Source organism: Echiichthys vipera (assembly GCF_963691815.1).
Source record: "Echiichthys vipera genome assembly, chromosome: 3".
NCBI lineage: Eukaryota > Metazoa > Chordata > Actinopteri > Perciformes > Trachinidae > Echiichthys > Echiichthys vipera.
In genome coordinates this window covers 21,306,399-21,326,857 of record NC_139828.1, presented here as the reverse complement: position 1 = coordinate 21,326,857, position 20,459 = coordinate 21,306,399, and the positions used below count along the sequence as shown (strand labels likewise).

Here is a 20,459-nt window from a genome sequence, read left to right as displayed (position 1 = left end):
TCATAGTGAAGTTGACCTTTGACCTTTTTGATATAAAATGTCATCACTTCATCAATTTATGTTATTAGACATTTGTGGGAAATGTTGTCAAATAATCAGAAATACCTTCACAGTCATTTTAATGTGGTGGAGGTGTTTTCTACGAATGATTGCAACAGGTCTTTACCGTCTGCACTTTGTAAACAGCTGCATCCGTGTTTGATTCAGAAACTTATTTTTTCCATGCATTTACAGATAATGTTGAGATGAAACAATTTCCCCCTGGGATTATTAAAGTATTTCTGATTCTGATTCTGAAGAAACCACACAAGACAAGTATAGATATATAAACTAAGTAGACTAAATATTTACTGTAACCTGTCATTTTTCATTAAAATATTAAGCTATCAATGAGATTTTCTTCAGAAACTATCTGCTAAATAGGCAAACAGCCCACACATGTAAGAATACAGACTTACCTGTATAATAAGTTATTATTTATAGAAAACTGAGACTGAAAAGCGTGTCAGATAGTGACGTTTTTTAATGGTGATCAAAAGTTGCTTTATTTATGAATATTGTTCTTCTTTAGTGGTGAGCAATCGTTGAGTTTTACCTACATTACTGCCACCTACCCATGGATGTATTCTCTTGCACCAAATGCATAACTGAGCAAGACTGAGATATCAAGTTCAAGAAGAAGAATTAGATGTACAGACATGAGGTCCCAGTGACCTTGACCTCTGACCGGATGGATGACTCAGAAACAGAGGAGGCATAATGTGAAGTGTTCCATATGTCCGTTGTGACGAACTGTATCTTCTACACTTTGGAAAGGCCAGAGACTCTGGAGATATTCCTAGCAGTGGGAATAAAATAGAGAAAACACACCCTTGAAGGGATGACTTACAGTACACATCATCAATCCACTGGAAAATCTGTTCCTATTCCACAACTTCTCTGGGGCTGGATTCAATATTCCTCCCTGTTTTACCAATAAAGTGGAAATGAGGGTGAAAGATATGCTGTGAAACATTATTAGTTGTAGTAACAGCCATCACTCTTTTGCTTCAGTAACAATACAAGTTTATACTCTGTTACGTCTTGTGGCTGAGTCGGAATTCAGTCAGTGTTATGGAAGAAGCTTCTGACTTGCATATAAAGGTAAAAACATCAACGACAACACCTCATGGGCGCTATATGTATCAAGATTTGTACGTGGCATTTCTCAAAGTCAACTACACTCATACAATAGAAAAAGACTGAAACGTTGCAGAACAAAAATAGCTGGCTTTAACGTAGGGTGCAGATCTTTTTCCTGATTCTTGTCTTTGATGATGTTTTGGTCCTGCACCTGAAAAACTTTTTGAGATGTGTGTACCCACATCTTCTTCAGCTTTATATCCAACTATGCTCATATCCTTAATGATGGGAATAAAATCACATTTAATATTTTCATATTGCAAAAGGAGCCCTAAATCAACTTATTACACATTTTGAACTAACAAGGATTTTCACTTTCACAACTTCTTTCCGTGACTGTCTCAAAGATAATTAACTCTTTGATTTAATTTAGCCAATGCAATCATTGCGATATAGTAATTGAACTGAGGGACTGAATGAGACAAAGTATTAATTAATTGATTCATCTGGCCTATTTTCATTTCTTTTTTAAATCCCTTCTCTTTTTACTGTAGAGGTGCCCAGGGTTTCCGTAGAGCCTCGGAATCAAACATTTCAAGCGGGAGATGAAATGAGGATCAGATGCTCGGCCAGTGGCTACCCTCCCCCCCGACTGGTCTGGACCCACAATGACATGTTCATCATGGCATCCAGCAGGTGAAGTCATCTCTTTCTTGTCAACTCCTAATTGTGCTTGTATTTTATGACATCAATCACTGTTTTTCCTCCTGATCTCTCCCATTTTTACAGCCAGGCTCCCATGTGCGCTTTTTAATCATGCTGAAACTTAATGCAAATACTGTATTGTGTGTGTTGTTCAGACACAGGATGACTCCTGATGGCACGCTGGTTATAAGAAACATGGGAGAAAAGGATGGAGGAGTGTATGGCTGCCTGGCCAGCAACCAGGCTGGTACAGACACAGTGACCTCCATCCTCACTTACACTGGTGAGTGCTACTGAGCACGTACATGCATCCATCCATCCATCCATTCAGACTCACATTCACACCTACAGTTCATTGTTAGAGTCATCAATAAACCTCACCTGCGTTTGGACTGTGGGGAAAAAAACCCATGCAGGCACATACAGTTCAATTGAAATACATAATACTGTAATAAAGATGTAATATGCACATCCATTAAATGTGAACTACATTTCCATTAATTCTCTCTATCATACTGATGCACTATCCTTCCCCAGAATCTCCCGCGGTGACAGTGGCTTTGACTGATATTCTCATTGGCATTGGAGAAACAACAGTGATGGCCTGTTCTGCATCTGGAATCCCACAGCCTGACATCTGGTGGTACAAAGGTAACTCCTGTGAAGGAAGGAAGTGCTTGCTGGGCAAAGAGACAAAACCCATGAAAAAATACTAAAAAGCTCAGCGTGGAGCTGAAATAACAACCCTATTCCAGAAACATTTATTGCACAGAAGGATTGACATGTTTAGTTTTTTTCCTACTATTTAGTCACACAGTCCAGAGAAGAATCAAGCTGACCACACTCCACTGTTGGTTGTTCTAATTGCTAGGTGATGTTCAGCTGCATTCGTCATCATTAATGGACGTGGACGCGTTAGGAGGTACACTGACAATCAAGGAGACCCAGGAGGTCGATGTTGGAGATTACACCTGTGTAGCTGTCAATGCCGCTGGCACCTCGTCAGGAAAGATCTCTCTGGATGTAGGAGGTGAGTGTGGCACTAAGTTTAGTTAACATGGTAAAAGCGCTAATCAGTATATTAACCCCCGAATAAGATCAATGTAGATTTACTATAAGTGTGAATGTGCAGCCTGCAGTTTGGTAGTGATGGAGTCATTGCTTATTTCATATATTTTGCAAGACTGCTACAGGTAGTTGTTTCATGGCTTGTATGTTGGACCCTTTAACCCTAAACCATCAAGGAATTTGCAGTTGTGGCTCACAGTATATGCCAGTGTGTGATGTCTGTTTATAATGATACAAAGGCTGCTTTGGTTCTGTTAATGAACGATGCTTTTGTCAGGCCAAGGAAAGAACATGTCTGGTTTATACCTAAACAAGGTTAAAAAAGGGTGTGGCAATATCCTGTGCTAGACATTTGCACGTGCACAACATCTAAAAATAACTGAAATAACAAAATACAATGCATACCAAGAGATGTATAAATCTGTTGTGATTTGCATATTTCTGCGGTTGTGAATCTATGCATATGGAACTCCAAATTGTGCCATTTTAAATAAATAAAAAAAGACATTATGAACTTAATAATCATATAAATATATATGATATATAAAATATATAAATGAACCACCAATTTGTGAAATACTGTTAAATGTTGTTATTTCATCATTCATTTTCATAATCCTGAATTTCATTAGATGTCACGTTTATTTCATTTCAGACATTTGTATAACAACATTTTAAGTTTTTATTTAATCATGCCATTTTACACATTATGTAATAAAAATGGGTATGACGTTCAGCTGTTATTGGGGGAAATTTCCCCCCTATCCCAGAATGATAAGCCTCGAGCACTGAGTATGGTCTGGCTATGCGAGACTGAGAGCCTACATGATGGACAGCTTGATTGTTTGTAGAATGCAATACAGATGGATGGCTATGCCCTTAACTTTTTGACCTTTTCCATCTTCAACCCTGATCGTTCCAGCCGCACCCAGGTTCACCCGAGAGCCGTCAGATGTGGCGGTGGACATCGGCTCCAATGTGACCCTCTTGTGCCTAGCCCAAGGTCACCCCGAACCACAGGTCACTTGGAGGAGAGAGGACCGACTTCCAATTTTCAACAGGCCCCGTGCACGTGGCACTATTACAAAGAGCAAGGAAGCTCTACATATAACCAGTAAGTTTTTTTATTTGGCTGTGCAAACACATCACACATGCAAAGGCCTGTGAATGTTCTCATTCGTCCAGGTCATCGTTATCCTCAAAGCAATTTCAGTCAAAAACAACTGGACTGGTTGTTTGTCTAGGAAGACGTTTCACCTCTCATCCAAGAGGCTTCATCAGTTCATGTACGCATCTGACCAGGCTGGGACTGGTCCAACTAACTGGTGTGAGATCCAGGTATTTAACCTCTCACAAGGCCGATGATGTCACTGACACCCTTTGTGCTCCAAGTGCCCACGCCCGTCGTTGGAGTGACAGTCGTTGGTGGGCAGTTGGTTTCGACTTCGTTAGTGCTCTATTGAGTCTGAACGACAGTCGTTGGGGTCACCCAGCCTGGTCAGATGCGTACATGAACTGATGAAGCCTCTTGGATGAGAGGTGAAACGTCTTCCTAGACAAACAACCAGTCCAGTTGTTTTTGACTGAAATTGCTTTGAGGATCACACATGCAAAATGTTTCTTTACGTTTATGCCTATATAAAAATCCCTTTTTTATCTCAGATCTGTGGGTGGAGGATGAAGGGGTATATGTCTGTGAAGCTCTAAACCACTTTGGCAGGATCCAGGCCCAGGCCAGAATCACTGTGACTGGACTGAGTAAGTGCAATGTTTGAGAAGTCTTGCCTCACTGACTCCTTATTGTTTCTATCTCTTCCTCTAAGATTAAAAAAACAACAAAAAACTCTTCATATTCAAATGAATGCTGGTGTTCACAGCACAGTTATTTCAGAAATACACCAGGCATTGTAATTTATATTTGGGCTTCTGATAAGTTAATTCACTATATAATCCCTAAGGGTAAAGTTTGCATGTGATACATAAAGTGGAAGGAATACAGAAGTGCAGCTGAATTGAAATAGTGCTCAGATACAGGCCTGTCTGCCATGAAATGCTTTTGCACTTCAAAGACCTGTGGAGCACAAACTGCATATACACATTCACACATGCTTACATTACATTTTAAATATGCCTGAGTATGTCTAATCAAATCATATCTGCTTTCCATGTCCAGTACATTTCCTAAAACAATATACAGTACCTTTGAGTGCCTTCGCCTGTCGGTATGTCCTTGTGGATGTGTGTGTATGTGTCTGTGTCTCTGTTTCAGTCTTTACACGTGTGTGTGAGTTCATTAGCACATTTCAGTGGGTGTGTTTGAACACATGGGCCTTGTTAACAACTGTTTCTGTTTCACCGTTTCTTTACAGTGGAAACACACAGAGCTGTTATATGTGGGCCAAAGGTTAAAAACCACAGACCCACCCAGATGACACATATTACTGCCCCACTGCCCCATTTCCCTACTGACAATATTATCTCATGAGACGCACACACCCAATGTAGAAGCACAGAAGCACATGTAAAGTAGCTTCTTTGGACATTGGTGGAAGTAGAGAGCAATTGAGTTGGTGTGTGTGTGTGTGTGTGTGTGTGTGTGTGTGTGTGTGTGTGTGTGTGTGTGTGTGTGTGTGTGTGTGTGTGTGTGTGTGTGTGTGTGTGTGTGTGTGCGTGCGTGCGTGCGTGCGTGCGTGCGTGCGTGCGTGCGTGCGTGCGTGTGTGTGTGTTTGTGAAGTTGTGTTCCCAAGCCAGTCTGGGCGGTCCTCAAATTCCTCTTGACGACACCCTGTTGTCTATCACAGCCCCCACAGATGACATCATCATTGTCTGTGTGTGAACACAGCCAAACCATTTAGACGAATGTGCTGCCATGAAGTGTGTGCATTAGTGCATGTGTTTTGTATAGTTATGCATATGTGAAGGAAGAAAGGAGTGTGTTGAAACTATTAGCTGTGGAGAATGTATACTGTTTATGCTGTATTGTTAGTGTGTTTGTAGCAACCAAGCTTCCCCTATTCATCATACAGTCCACACTACCACTGACACATCTGAGTCTTGCTGGAGGTAAATTAATCTGCTTAATCATTTTCTTTGCATTGTATCTGAAGTCTCGCCTGTCATTGCGATGAGTCCGACTGTGCTCAGTGTGATCGAGGACCAGCAGTTGACTTTGCCCTGTGTGCTATTGGCTGGGAACCCGCTGCCTGAGAGGCAATGGCTACATAACTACGGCTTGGTGAGGACACAGAGAGACAATTTACAGTTTTTAAATGATCTCATGTGTTTTTATAAGTAGCTAGGATTTAATATGAACCTATTTAATATACAAATATTTCAGGTGACCTCAGACCAGTATTTGACAGTGAGGAGGGACGGCAGTCTGCATATTGAGAGAGTCAAACTGGACGATGCGGGTGACTACACCTGTTTGGCAGAAAATGCTATTGGGGCCACCAACCATACCACCACTGTCTACGTCTATGGTAATGTACAAAAACTTACATACAAACCATGTATATGCACAGAATTGAGAAAAACACAGTTGTTTAGTCTTTAAGGTACTTTGTGGAGTTTTTGAGTCCTAGCTGGACCCATATTGTGTGTGTTGTATCAGCACACCAGGACAAACATGAATGTGAAAGAATTGACGTCATGTGATATTTCTGCTATACTACACAGTCTGTAATTCAAATGTGTGTTTTATGCTAATGTTAGGTTAGTATATTATATTATTATTATGCCATGTTTCCCTCAATCTGAAAACATCTCATCAGTTACTAGCAAGACCCGCCTCTCTAATTGCCTTATATTTAGTTTTTTGTTTTTTTAGTTTTACCTCAAAGACTGACCATGTCTATTAGATGACAAGGACAAAAAGAATGTCATATTTGCACAGTTCCTCACACCAGCAGTTGGCGGCATTACTTTGATGTAAAAGGTAGCAATGTACCTAAAAGATCAAACAGAAGTTCCAAAGACAATGGTCTTGTTGTTGAAACAGCAAAATGTTCCTATTTAGAATGTATAAGCAGTATATAAATGTTTAATAAATGGATTATAGTTCTAGGATCCTGGTATTGTGCACACTATGCCGAACCGAGCAAAGGTTAATGTTCTTTTTTTGATCTTTTTTGTATCATGTTTCAGCCATGAAAACACAAGTATAGAATTGGACAAAAAAAGAAAAGGAAACACAAAGCAGAAAATAGACAGGATAGTACAAAACTGCATACAAAGGGTACCATATTACATGAAATAAAGACAGTCAAGTAATTTATGACTAGTAATATTTAATATTTAATAAGTAATATTTAAGACTTTACAAACTGCAACTGTGTGCTTTTTTCTGCCATGATAGAAAGTCATAAACATCTGTGAAAAAGGCCAAGTGTAAATGTTTTATTAAATATGAAATGCCCCCTCTGTCTTTTATTTTATTCTATTACCTCCCCCATTACTCACTGCCCCACTTAAGTGTCTCCTTTATACTGCTTAGGGACCTTGATCTCATGAATAGGATTATCTTTGAGGTTGCATTAAAAACAGCAGCTGAGGGCAATGGTCCAGTTTGGAGCACAGTGAAAGGGGGAAATGTGTTCTCCATTTTACTAGGGTCAGTCATTGCCAGATTCCACCAACTTAAATAGGAATGGTATGCAACATGAACGTAAAAGCACTAGCTCCCTCATGAAATTAGGTCAGTTCTTTTCAGCTGTACATACACAAAGCACTGGACATGTACACTATGTAGGTCATTGTAAAGTTACATTTGCCATATTCCATGAGAAATACTTTCCTTAGAGCCTACATAATGCAAAGTACATGTGTGCAGACAGAAGACCACCATGCAATACTGCGTCTCATTGTGTACACTGTGTGTGATTTTGTTGTTTAGTTAAATCACATTTTTTATTTCCAAGAAGATGCTCCAAGCCTCCCAGGGCTGATCTTTTCCACAGATTCACAGGATCTTAACAAACAATGAAAACAGATTGAGTGAATGAGAGAGGGGAAGAGAGAGAGAAATAAAATAAAAGATACACAGACAACCAAACACAGTATATACAGACACAAAAGCATCTTTACAACCACTCGATTTTTATGAATATTATATAATAAGTGTTTGTGCACAAATAACATATTGGTGTGTCTTTTTTCTTATGTTTCCAGTGATTCCTACCATTCAGTATGGCCCTCAGGTGTTCAGCACAATTGAGGGCACACCCATCACTCTGCCCTGCCGTGCCAGTGGAGTACCCACCCCTGACATTACCTGGGCCAGGGTATGTATTGGCCTTTCCTCTCCGAGGACAAAGAAAGCCAAAGTAGGAGCCGGTGCTCTGCTTGCAGTGGTGTACTGTTTTCCTGCCTCTGAAGAGCTTGATTTTCTCTCCATAAATGGCAAAATAATAAAAGGGAGATAGATGAGAACCACATGAAAAGTATGTAGGTGAATCAAGAATTAAAAACATCATGTTGCATCACATTTTGGCAAAATATAATCAGATGACACTCGATAACATGCAGCATTGGGAAAGCTCAACAGCCAAAGTATGCAATGGCATGCCATTCCAAAGTCCTCATTTCTTACACGGGCAGAGATAAACCTTGAAAGAGTCCAGATGTGGATCCACTAATTCAACTAGAAGTGAAGATGTTCTTGTGTTGTTTTGTGTCAAAGGTCAGGATTACTTTATACTTTTTTAGTACAATACTTTCTTCATTGATGTGCTCTGACAATATAAAAGCACATGATAGGAAAGTGTCTGTGTGAGCAAACATGTGTGTGCCTCATGTGCTGCTCCATGAAATTATCTCTACCTGTTTTCATCGGTCTACAGTGTGCTCAGTCTTTACGTGTGCACTTTGGTGTGATGGTGTGTACTATAAGCCAGAGTGTGTTTGTGGATAATTCCTCCCTCTTTTCCATCTTTTATACTAGTTTCTCTGAGTTGTTAAAGCAATGCTGTTAAAGTGAACAGGGCTAAAGGGACGTATGAAACCAGACCCTGCTAAGTTTTGCACCAGCTGTGAAGATGATTCTTTTGCTTTGCTGTATAACATCAATCAAGTCAAGTCAAGATAGTCATGTCAGATCCAAAAGGAGAGTCCAGAGACGACACAATCCTGATGCGCTGACATCACATTTGCTTCGTGCTTTGGTTCATTAGGTTGTATAATTACTAACATTTTTATCCACAACCTTTTTATTCAGAAGCAGGGAAGAAAATCGTAAATTAAAGAATGTTTAGTAGGTTACATCAAACAAGTATTAATAAAGCTGAGTTAATGAAGCAAACTGTGGCCTTTCTCTGCTGTGATTTGTTTTGTAGGGTGGGGAGCTGCTGTACTTCGGTGGTCCGGTTTTCTCCCTGGATTCTGACGGCAACCTCCTCATCACTTCCCCCTCTGGAAATGAGACCGGAGAGTTCATATGCACTGCTACCAATGCTGCCGGCTATGTCACCAGGAAGGTCCAGCTCACTGTTTATGGTAAACCTCATCACAACACAAAGAAAGATTCTTAACACTACAAAGCAGGAACTAATATTCATTATTTTGACTAAATGGTTTAAAATGAATTGCAGTTTACCTTGTCGATGTGCAGATACAGACTCTCAATGCCTTTTATTGATTCTTAAAGCCAATCTTAAGGCCAAACCTCTAAACTTTGATGTTTCTAAAAACCTACAATATGCAGAGCTCCAAGTGCTCAGCAAGTCATTGGCTCCACTTTACTCACAGTTCTACTCATGCTACTATCCATGTTCAGCATGGTGTTGGCAGCGATGGAGTAGTTGGAGGAGGTTTTCAGAAAATAGAGGGACAGATATGTGCCATAATTTAACTGACGCAGCTGGTAGAAATTGCAGTAACTTGGGTGGCCACTTTAAATGCAGGATTTTATAATCTGTAGCCAATTTATCAACTCTGTTACCAACAAATATGTTTGCTTGATAATGCGCAACTCCGTCAGTCAGTAGGATGACCACATTTTAAGGGTAGCTCATTTTTCTTTTTTTCATTTTTCTTTTGAAATAAACTCTTTGTTGGCATCTTCATAATTTATTTACACATTATCTGAAATTGTCACATCAATGTCTAAGAAATTTAAAATTGAGTTTCTGTGTATCTTTGCCCAGTCCGTCCTAGAACCACTGTTGGCGGCGCCGGAGGCTCAGCAGAGCCAATGAGAATGTCAGTGATTGAGGGTGAGGACGCCATTTTGCCATGCGAGGTTCATAGTGTCCCACCTCCCACCATAAGCTGGGCCAAGGAGAAGCAGCTCATCTCCCCGTTCTCTCCCAGGTAAAACACCTACAGAACAACACACAGCACTGATGTTGTTCATCGATAATTCAACAACCCCTTGTATTCTGCTGAAGTACTCAAGCCCTTTTTCATTCAAATCCCCCCTATTTTTTAAAGAAACACATGTTGCTGCCTTAAAATACACCTCCATGAAAAGTATTATCCATTTACTATAAATAAACATTTGATAAAACCATATTATCCCTCAGAGTTAGATTTGTAGTTCTAAAAGATAAAGAGAACCTCCGTGCTGTCTATGCTGCTGTGCTCTGTCTCTGGACCGTTCATAGCCTTGGGGTATAGCATGTGGTTTTATAAGATGACTGAGTAATCATACTTTTCTCTATGATCTGTTGTACCTACTGTGCGCCTGCCACAACAGCTGTAATTGTGGTTGATGGTGGATTAGAAAGAATTGTTGGAGTATCTGTTTACAGAAACGTCTGAATAAGTCATTCAGTGGAACAAATCTCAGAGTGTTTGTGCTTTGTGTTTTTGTACTTGGAAGCTTTGCAAGACTGATTTTTACTCCTACTCTCACGTTACAGCTTACACGTTTAGCTTATTGCGGTTTGTGTGTGTTCCTCCCAGGCACACTCAGCTTCCCTCAGGCTCTATGAAGATCTCGGAGACCAGAGTGTCAGACAGCGGACTTTATGTGTGTGTTGCCTTGAATATTGCTGGCAACTTAACACAATCCATTGAGCTGAGTGTTTTGGGTGAGTTCAAAGATCCTAAATTCTAACAAAGATTTAAAAATGATATCATGGGCAATGTAAGGATTTCTGTCCACTATGTCCAAGTAAATTTTGAGGTACTATCAAAAGACTGCATGATTAAACATGCAATCATCAAAGATGCTGACTGAATTTAAAAACATTTCAATTTTCATCCCCTAGCTGTCATGTAATAGTTTCCAACTGATATAGCTGGACAGGATTTACAATTCAAAAAGGGAAGAGTTGTAGTTTTGACATACTCAGGCCTAAATACCTGTGTGAGGAATATCATGCCGGTTCAGACGAGGCACTCAAGCTGATTGAACCTGGTCCCATGTCATCTTTCCTGCAGTGCCCCCCAGTATCCAGGCTGGCCCGAGGGTAATGAAGGTACAAGTGGGTCACCCTGTGGAGCTGCCCTGTGTGGTGAGAGGGGACCCAGAGCCCACCCTCACCTGGACAAAGGATGATAAGAGGTACCCAGTATCGCCTGATGGCAGCTTGTCATTGAGAAATGTGGGGCTGGCTGACGAAGGAGCCTACACCTGCACAGCCACCAACACCGCAGGCAGAGACCAGGCTCAAGTTCGGCTTCTTGTGCAAGGTTAGATTCAGTTAATGCCTTATTCTTAAAGTGTTCATTATACCCATTCAAGTTGTATATGTCGGTTTAGGTTTAATAAAACCAAAATGACAGAAATAATTGTGCCTGTTTTACCGTCTTTTAATTTGTATCCCTTGTTATGGCAGTGTTTATTAAGGAGCTCTAATTTTCAATTATAAGAAACCATTACTGTAAGGATCGGGCATCTGCAGCACAAAACATTATACACGTGATAGAGTAAGACATAATTTACCAAATGTTCAGTTCGTAATTAGTAGTTGTAACGTAGCTTGTAACTCTTTGTTTGGATGATGACTGATTCAATACAGTATTATGTACTATAACTTTTTTGCAGATGCTTTGTTATGTGTAAAAGTTTTTTTTTTTTTTTGTACTTGTCATTGACTATGTGTTTGTGGGTTCTTAGTGCCCCCTGTGGTCGAGGTATTGGAGCCCCCCTTCAATAGTCCCCTGCAGGAGCGAGTTGCAAACCAGCGTATTGCATTTCCCTGCCCTGCAAAAGGTAATGGAAAATTTCCATTCAGCCGCTTATATAATGGAGGAGGTGATGACTCATCATAATTTGTGTAGGATAACAAAACTTACTAATACTCCTTTCAAAATCCACATTGAGTGAGAAAAAGTAGGTATACTCTAGTCTAGACTTTATCAAATAATGATGACTATGTCAAATAAAACCATTTTCTCATTGACAATGCTTTGGGTTTAATTTTTTATCCTTCTCTCTTTCAGGTCTTCCTAAACCAGTGATTCAGTGGTTGCGTAATGGCCAGGAACTGACGGGTAATGAGCCTGGCGTGTCCATCCTGGAGGACGGGACATTGCTGATTCTGGCCTCTGTGTCACCTCTGGACAACGGAGAGTATGTTTGTGCTGCCGTCAATGATGCTGGGTCCACTGAGAGGAAGTACCAGCTCAAAGTTAATGGTGATTGATCCGTTCTCTATGGTTCTGACTTGTGATTTTGGAAAATGTTCACATACATCTGATTCTGTGGAAACTAAAGCTTAAAACTCGGTAATCCCTTTTGACACTTCTACAGTGCCCCCTTTTTTCCGTGATGGGGAAACGCCAGGCAATGTGTCGTTAGTCCTGAGCCAGTCCGCCAGCTTGGTGTGTGATGTCATAGGAAGTCCGACTCCTGTCATCACCTGGTACAAGGATGGGACTCCTGTAGGTGAAATCTCATTAAATAAGCTGTTTATATGTATTTTATACAAAAAAAATGTTCATTCACATTTACAACTCTTAAGAAGATCCCGTTTTTGCACAAATGTTACTTGTTTTTAACGTAAATATACTGTCAGAGAGATTAAGTAACATGCTGCCTTATAACTTTCATAATCTATACTTAAACTGTGGTCTAATAAGTCACCTTGCAAGGATTGCATTAAAGTAATGAGACTTATAATGACATTTCCTTCCATATATTAAGTGCTCATAAGACTGAATGAGCTCTGATCGTAGGGTACACTATCCAAGAGAACAGATCCTAAACAACCGTGGATCCTGTGTGTGTGCATGTGTGTCCGGACAGGCCAGCCACGATGGCAGCATGGTCAAAGCTGTATTGCCAGAATAATTATTATAAATTGACAGAGGTTTAGCACACACTTTTGCTGTAACATCCCAGTTAGCTCGCTGCTCTTTGTTCCCTTGGCTGCCTTACAAATTATTCCTCTGCAAAGGCCCAGATGGGGAAATCACAGCACTTACTTTAATCTGCTACTTATGAGCAATCTAACCAATGATACACTTCTTTCTGAATGTTTTTGGCTCTAAGCAACAATGTTTTGTAAATGATATTTCTCAGATGAATAAGTCCTTGGCTCTCGATTCAATTCTGCCTGAATTGTAAGCTTTTTTTTTAGTTTAGGTCCTTTTATCATGATGTCTTGCACTTAGCCCCATACAGTAATTACTGTCATGCAGTATTTCCCAAACTGTAATTTATGCTGTTGTTGTTTTTTGGTTTTGTGTTTGATTTGATTTATTTATGTTGATCGACAGGTAGTTGACAGTAACAGCATCCAGATTCTTGACATGGGAAAAACCCTGAGACTACTGAAGGCAGCCACAGCAGATGCAGGCAGCTACAGCTGTAAAGCCATCAACATCGCTGGCAGCACAGAAAAGGACTTCTTCTTGGATGTACTGGGTGAGTCAGGACAGTGAGCAGCTGTTTATGGAAACTCCTAGAATTACAGAGAAAGAGCTGTGTGCAGACCTGTGGACATACAAAACTAGAAATTTTACATTCTACATCAATTGAAAACACTTGAAATACTTAAATACATAAAAGCAGCCACATGTATGACTCTTCTTCTAAGTTCTCGGGCTTTCTCATGTTATCAGTTTCTTGATGAATCAGCCAATATGAAATGGTACTATCTCTCTGTGCCCCAGTCGCACCAACCATTGCAGGGTCAGACTCTCCTCGAGATGTTTCTGCCATTGTCAAAGAGGAGATAAGTCTGGAGTGCAAGGTGCAAGGAGTGCCCTTTCCCACAATCCAGTGGTATAAAGACAGGAAGTAAGTGCCTTCCAACATCAGAGTATTTATTATTATGGTAAAAATTTCAAATAAAGTGAAAAACTACTGTTTCTAGGCTGGTGTTTCTTGGTGATCCCAACGTAGAGGTGACCAACAGGGGTCAGGTTTTGAGGATAAAAAGTGCCCGTCTTGGGGACAAGGCCCGCTACCAGTGTAGTGTCATGAACACAGCTGGCAAACAGACCAAGGACTTCAACCTCAGTGTCTATGGTGAGTGTGCATTAATACAGATCCTACCCAGTCAGCTACCACATGCAAAGCCAAAAGCCAACTCTTTATACTAATAGAGCTGAATTACAAATTTCAGATTTATATTTTTTGTGAATTGTTCCAGTGCCGCCCTCCATCAAAGGTGGTAACATAACCACAGAGGTTACAGCCCTGCTGGACACGGTGGTAACACTGGAGTGTGAGGCACGCGGAGTGCCGCTTCCCACCATCACCTGGTACCGAAAGGGTGAGGTCATCCTGTCCAACCGACAGGTTCAGTATGTCGAGCGAGGCCACTACCTGAAGATCCCTCGGGCGCAGGCATCAGATGCCGGCCAGTACACCTGCAAAGTGACCAGTGTGGCCGGGAGCTCTGAGAAGAGCTTTGAACTGGATGTTTACTGTAAGAACTGATTATCTACATGCTTTTTCTTGTTTACTGTACATATTAATTGTGGGATTTAGAAAATCTAGAGCACATTTTGACATTATATCAGGTTTTTGAACTGAGGAACCTAACATAAAACATAAGTTCCCATTGTCTCTGCATTTGCATTCCTTCTCATATGTTCTGAGCTCTGAAACTCATTGTTGTATTAATCAGAGCTTTAAGGCATTTGGTTTCACTCACAAAGCATGAAGACATTTGCAGCAGTCAGGAACAATTTCAAACAGCTGTGGATAGTTGGCAAACAATTTAATGTAAAAAATAAAATGCTTGAGCCTTGAAGAGAATTAAAATGGATAAAGAGCGGAAGACTTGGTGCATAAAGTAATTTTACAGGCTGACGAAAGCTTTGAGTGTGAGATCTAAATAAGTAAATCAGTCAAGCAGAAAAGTCCTTGAAGCATTAAACCTTCTTTTGTTCTGTTCCTTTTTAATGCATCTTTCCCCGCAGTGCCTCCTACCATTGCAGGGGGTGATGACGGACCAAATGAGAGAAAAGTGGTCCTCAGCAAGCCTCTGATTCTGGAGTGCGAGGCTGGGGGACACCCTCCCCCCTCCCTCACATGGCTGAAGGATGGAGTTCCAGTGCGTAATGGTGAAAGTGTTCGTCTTCTCGAGCAGGGGAGTAAAATAGAAATCCTCTCAGCTATGGTGTCAGACTCAGGACGCTACGTCTGCGTGGCTACGAGCATCGCTGGAGAGAAGGAGGTCAAATACGACGTCAGAGTTTTAGGTATACACACACACAAATAACTATATACTATACTGATACTAACATTTACAGCACATAGACATACTCATGCCTCATTGCTTTTATTATTTATTATTTATTATTATTACATTGTCACCGTCTGGCAGACACAACTTGACTTGATGGGAAAACAAGTGGGCTATCTATGCATTGACCATTGGCCAAATAATCATTAGAAGGCCTTTGCCTGACCTTTCAATCAAAGCAAAAACAAAAGGAATTATTGGTCTTCCTGCATAGTATATGAACAGCAGCTCAACATTTAGTTCACCACTGCTCACAAAGACAGCAAGTTCAAAAGTAATAGAAGCCAAACATTTGATTCAGCCTATACCAGGTAGAAAAATACATCAGAGAGAAAAGACTTCAGAGAAGGTTGTTACCTTGCAGTAAGTGGCCACCCAGTTACAAGTGTTTTGCTAAGAGCAAGGATATTTGTTAAGGATTTATCTTGGTCTAGTTACCTAAGCCATACAGTGATGTGTAGAGCCATGAGGCTCAAGCTGTCATTATAAATCAAAAACTATCCTGAAAGCACTCTCAATATGGCTCCAAATGGGATGGGATAAATCATGTTACTAAAAACCTGGTTTGCTTTCATGTATTTCTACCCCTAATTATTTCACAATGCTTATTCGTAAATGCCAGCGTGAAAAGAGAATAAGCAGTGCTTCCTTCTGGGTATGAGATGGGTGGAATTGTCTAGATTTGTTTTTAAGCACTTCTGCAACCGCTTTGTAGATAGGAATACCTCTGTCTGGTATTTGATCCCTATGAGCAAGCTTAAGTCCAACAAAATCTGTAATCTGTAACTTCAACAGTGTGTGCCAGCTGGAAAAGCTTTTCACCGTTGTCGGCAATATTCTAGTCCATCGCCTTAACCGCTCGGCCACGACAACTCATGTGTGACCTGAATCGTTCCCTCCGATGACGCTGTTGTTCTCTACAACGTGTGTATTTCACATGGGAAATAAACCCCTGCCAGTTCACTGGGGCTCTGCGTGTCTGACTGATATACTCACAAGTACTTTTTAAAAAAAAAATTAAAATCTGTTTCAGAGCAAGAGACCCCAGGCAGATTTTATTTTTACTTTCCACATTTTTGCTGTTCTGCTCTGTCATTGTTACTTTTAGCAGCAGAAATAGAGGAAGGATAGAAGAAAATACATAAAAGGGTTGGAATAACAGTTCCAAAACTGCCATATAATAATTTATTAATTAGCCTTTAAATAATTTGTTTCAATCTTAGTGCCTCCTTTCATTGATGGGGCTGATGACGTAACAGACAGCACAGTGATAATCAACAGCCCTATGGAGTTGGAGTGTCACGCCACCGGAACACCTGCACCTGTTATCACGTAAGATCTCCATCTCATGCAACAGATTTAAATACATAAGCATACACACACACATATTCACTGCAAAAAACTATTCTTTTCCAGGTGGTATAAAGATGGAAAACCAGTCAGACAGGGTGAGGGGTTACGAGTGGCAGCCAGCGGTCGACGGCTGATCGTTTCCCGCGCTCAGGTCTCTGACACGGCTCGTTTTCAATGTGTGGCCGCTAATGAAGCAGGAGACCACGAGAGGGACTTCAATGTGGTTGTCCATGGTAAAAAATTAAAATGCTTTGTCATATATTGTGCAGTAAAATGTAGTGTTTTCTGACAACAAATTAATATACTGGATAGCTTTGCATGCACTATAATTGTAATACGTGTAATTTGTGCTTTAAATGCAAGCCACAGGAACGCTCTCACTTTGGGTAAATACTACTGCTCTGTCATGTCCTTTTTCCCCCAAATTTGCTGTAAAGTATTTTTTAAGGAATAACTCAATCCTTTTCATCTCCCCAGTTCCTCCCTCCATTCGTACCACCGGGCCTGCTGAACGCGCAGTGGTTCACCACATGTCCGTCAGTCTGGAGTGCATATCCAGCGGCATTCCTCCTCCCAGCATTACCTGGCTTAGAGATGGCCGACCTGTCGACACAACACAGGGGCACCTTAAGGTTCGTTCCCTGATTGATTGAGTATTAATTACTTCATTTTTAAATGACATACCCCCGCAATAGTCACAGCTTCAGATAAACTGGGCGGCTTTGGCTCAAGAGGTAGAGCAGCTCGTCCACTAATAGAAGGATCAGTGTTTTGATCCCTGGCTCATGTCGAAGTGTCCTTGGGCAAGATATTGAACTGCATAACTTGTGAAGGCTGTGCTATAAGTGAATGTGCATCTGAATGATTAGATTATCTCCTGGCAGCTTCTCCCATCAGTATGTGATGGGGTGAATGTAGTGTAAAAGCCCTTGGATGGTCAAAACACTATAAAGGCGTTTTCATGAGTACCATTGCAGCCAGTCCCAACCCTACATGCTGCTGAAATGCACCAAACACTCTAAGTTTCACATGTGATTTCCCATGAACTTTAAAACACACACACACAGTTGTGTTTCAGGTTGGGCCTTGATTGGTTATTTGAATCACTGTAATGCCACACAAAAGAAAAAAATAGGCACTGTTCTAGTTTCCAGCCGCAAGCGGTAACACCGACTGAGCATTGCAAGGCAAGGTTTTGTGCCAAGTGTGTTTCGTTTTGTCTTTGAAATTAGTCAATTACAGTTGACTCTTCGACTCTTGGCATGTGATGTGTATTTAGCAGCAAATGTCTGCAGACACAGAAATAAGTTCTGTGACTTCAGGCAAAGCACTTTTGGCATCAGCTGTTTGATTCTCAAATTGACCTATTCTGTAGAATATACTTTTACACTCACATTTGAACTTGAAGAGTAGTTGCTGATCTGAATTCCCTGCGTTTTGTGTGCATTTGCGTTTGAACCTTTCACAGCTGGAGTCTGCAGGCAGAATGCTAAAGGTCACAGAGGCAAGACTCGAGGATTCTGGGAAATATACCTGCCTGGCCACGAATGCAGCTGGTGAAGCCCAACAGCACATACGGCTCAGTGTCCATGGTAACGTAAAGATACACACAGCTCTATCTCTGCATGCCTCTGTCCCTTTTCTCACTCCTATCTCCTTGTTTCTGTCATATATACTTATCTCTACCTTCTGTGTTGAGGGACTAGGTGGAGACAGGAGAGTATTATGTGATAAATTATTCTTCTTGTGTGTGTCCCTCAGAGCCTCCCAGTATCCCCTACTCTGGAGAGATCATCAACCAGACCATCCTGTCAGGCTTTCCCACTGAGCTTGAGTGCAAGGCCACAGGCCGCCCATTACCTGGTAAGACAGCTTGCAAACGTCATCCTCCGTCCTGTTGTGCTCTCTCACAGGCTCTGGGGTGTAGTTGGGAATGGCTGTACTGCTGCGTTGCTTATCTTTAACCATTAATGGAACCGCGGAAAATTGATCTAAGATGACTCCCTACGGGCAGCTTCACTCTCTTCCCACTGCATTTCTTTTCATTGTACAAGTTCAGTACAGATAAGAAGTCACATTCCAGTGTGATGAACACTCTTTTCTTCCGATGTTTCTTTTTTAGAGCAGGTGTTTCACTCCGACAATCTGTTATCTGTGAAACCATTTTTTTAAGCTTCATTGTCCTAAGCAAAAATATAGAGATCTGTTTTTTTCAGTGACTTACATATACTATTATTATTTCTCAATGTCTTCATGCCATAACTGTGTGCTCACAAATTGTACAACTACAAATAGTGAATTCTATCACTGGTTTATAAAGCAATAAATGGTAAAATGAGCCATAATGCTCCTATCTGCTTCTGTGTTTCTGAACTCTTGGGACCTTTAAGGTCACCTAGAAATAGTTTGTTCAGCTTTTTTTAAGGGTTAACACAAAACATTGTGAAGCAACTTTTAGATTCTTTTCACCACCTATCTGGAACAAATGTACACAAGGTCTGAGATCTGATCCAACTTTCTGCTTTTTATTGAATTTTGTGTTGTTTCTGTAGTGTAACTGCAATCTAACCTTTATTAATTTAGCTATTATTCTTATTTTAATTTGATTTCATAAATGTTCAACTTTGATATACGTTTCTTTCTGATATCATTTTTTAATTTATAAAAAGCACTTTGAATTACATTTGTGTTGCAGCTATCACTTGGTACAAAGATGGCCGACCGCTGACAAGTGCCGCTGGGGTGACCATGCTAAAGCGTGGCCAGGTACTGGAGATTGAACGAGCTCAACTGTCTGATGCTGGGATATACAGATGTGTAGCGGTCAACCTGGCTGGAGTTGCTGAGATATCCCACAGCCTGCAGGTGTACGGTGAGTGACTTTATATATGATGTAAATTAAACTGAGATTTGCTGATACTTTAATGTTTCTCTACAAGAAACAGGTAATGGTGAAGTGAAACAAATAAGATACACTTCAGTTAACTAACTTATAATTTGTAAAAATCCAGCAGCATTGTAGAATCCCACTCTATATGACTATATGCCATTATTCAGGAGATAAGATGAGATCCAAAAATATGTTCTTGTGCCAGAGATAGCTCAGAATTGACAGCAGAATAACAATAAATGCTAAAACATTACAACAATTTTAGAATTTAAAAAAAAGAACAATAAATATATGATGTGTAAGGAGTAATGATAACACTAGTGCTTAAAAGAATAGCAAAAAAGTAAGAAAATAAGTAAACTAAAAATACAGTAATATTGTGCATGATATTGAAAAGTAATAAAAAGTAATATTCTTAACCACTTCCTTTTTTCTTTTCTTGTAGTGCCTCCGGTAATCTCCAGCCGCGGTGGTACAGTAACAGTTGTGGTGAACGAAGCCGTCAGGCTGCAGTGTGAGGCCTCCGGTGTTCCTCTGCCCAGCCTCACATGGCTCAAAGATGGCAGCCCCGTGGCAAGTGTATCACATGGCATACAGGTGTATACACATTCTTCTAAACTTGTATCACTATCGTCAAATAGCTTTTTATTATGAGGCAAAATGTGGTTTACGGTCTT

General features: G+C 40.6%; 1 protein-coding gene across 1 annotated transcript in view; it reads left to right on the top strand.

The window, feature by feature from the left end:
- Positions 1-20,459, top strand: part of hmcn1 (hemicentin 1) — a gene marked incomplete at its 5' end in the record, with an annotated part of 85,367 nt that overhangs the window by 35,335 nt on the left and 29,573 nt on the right. The window contains 28 exons of the mRNA XM_083911459.1: positions 1,677-1,818; positions 1,983-2,110; positions 2,365-2,478; positions 2,699-2,857; positions 3,818-4,009; positions 4,558-4,653; positions 6,003-6,130; positions 6,233-6,377; positions 8,065-8,177; positions 9,228-9,387; positions 10,038-10,203; positions 10,798-10,925; positions 11,278-11,529; positions 11,957-12,052; positions 12,283-12,477; positions 12,593-12,723; positions 13,561-13,708; positions 13,957-14,083; positions 14,160-14,314; positions 14,439-14,717; positions 15,214-15,495; positions 16,763-16,871; positions 16,956-17,125; positions 17,370-17,524; positions 18,361-18,484; positions 18,654-18,755; positions 19,588-19,764; positions 20,228-20,379. Of these exons, the coding sequence (XP_083767585.1) occupies positions 1,677-1,818; positions 1,983-2,110; positions 2,365-2,478; positions 2,699-2,857; positions 3,818-4,009; positions 4,558-4,653; positions 6,003-6,130; positions 6,233-6,377; positions 8,065-8,177; positions 9,228-9,387; positions 10,038-10,203; positions 10,798-10,925; positions 11,278-11,529; positions 11,957-12,052; positions 12,283-12,477; positions 12,593-12,723; positions 13,561-13,708; positions 13,957-14,083; positions 14,160-14,314; positions 14,439-14,717; positions 15,214-15,495; positions 16,763-16,871; positions 16,956-17,125; positions 17,370-17,524; positions 18,361-18,484; positions 18,654-18,755; positions 19,588-19,764; positions 20,228-20,379 (4,325 nt within the window). The remainder of the gene's footprint in view (positions 1-1,676; positions 1,819-1,982; positions 2,111-2,364; positions 2,479-2,698; positions 2,858-3,817; positions 4,010-4,557; positions 4,654-6,002; positions 6,131-6,232; positions 6,378-8,064; positions 8,178-9,227; positions 9,388-10,037; positions 10,204-10,797; positions 10,926-11,277; positions 11,530-11,956; positions 12,053-12,282; positions 12,478-12,592; positions 12,724-13,560; positions 13,709-13,956; positions 14,084-14,159; positions 14,315-14,438; positions 14,718-15,213; positions 15,496-16,762; positions 16,872-16,955; positions 17,126-17,369; positions 17,525-18,360; positions 18,485-18,653; positions 18,756-19,587; positions 19,765-20,227; positions 20,380-20,459) is intronic.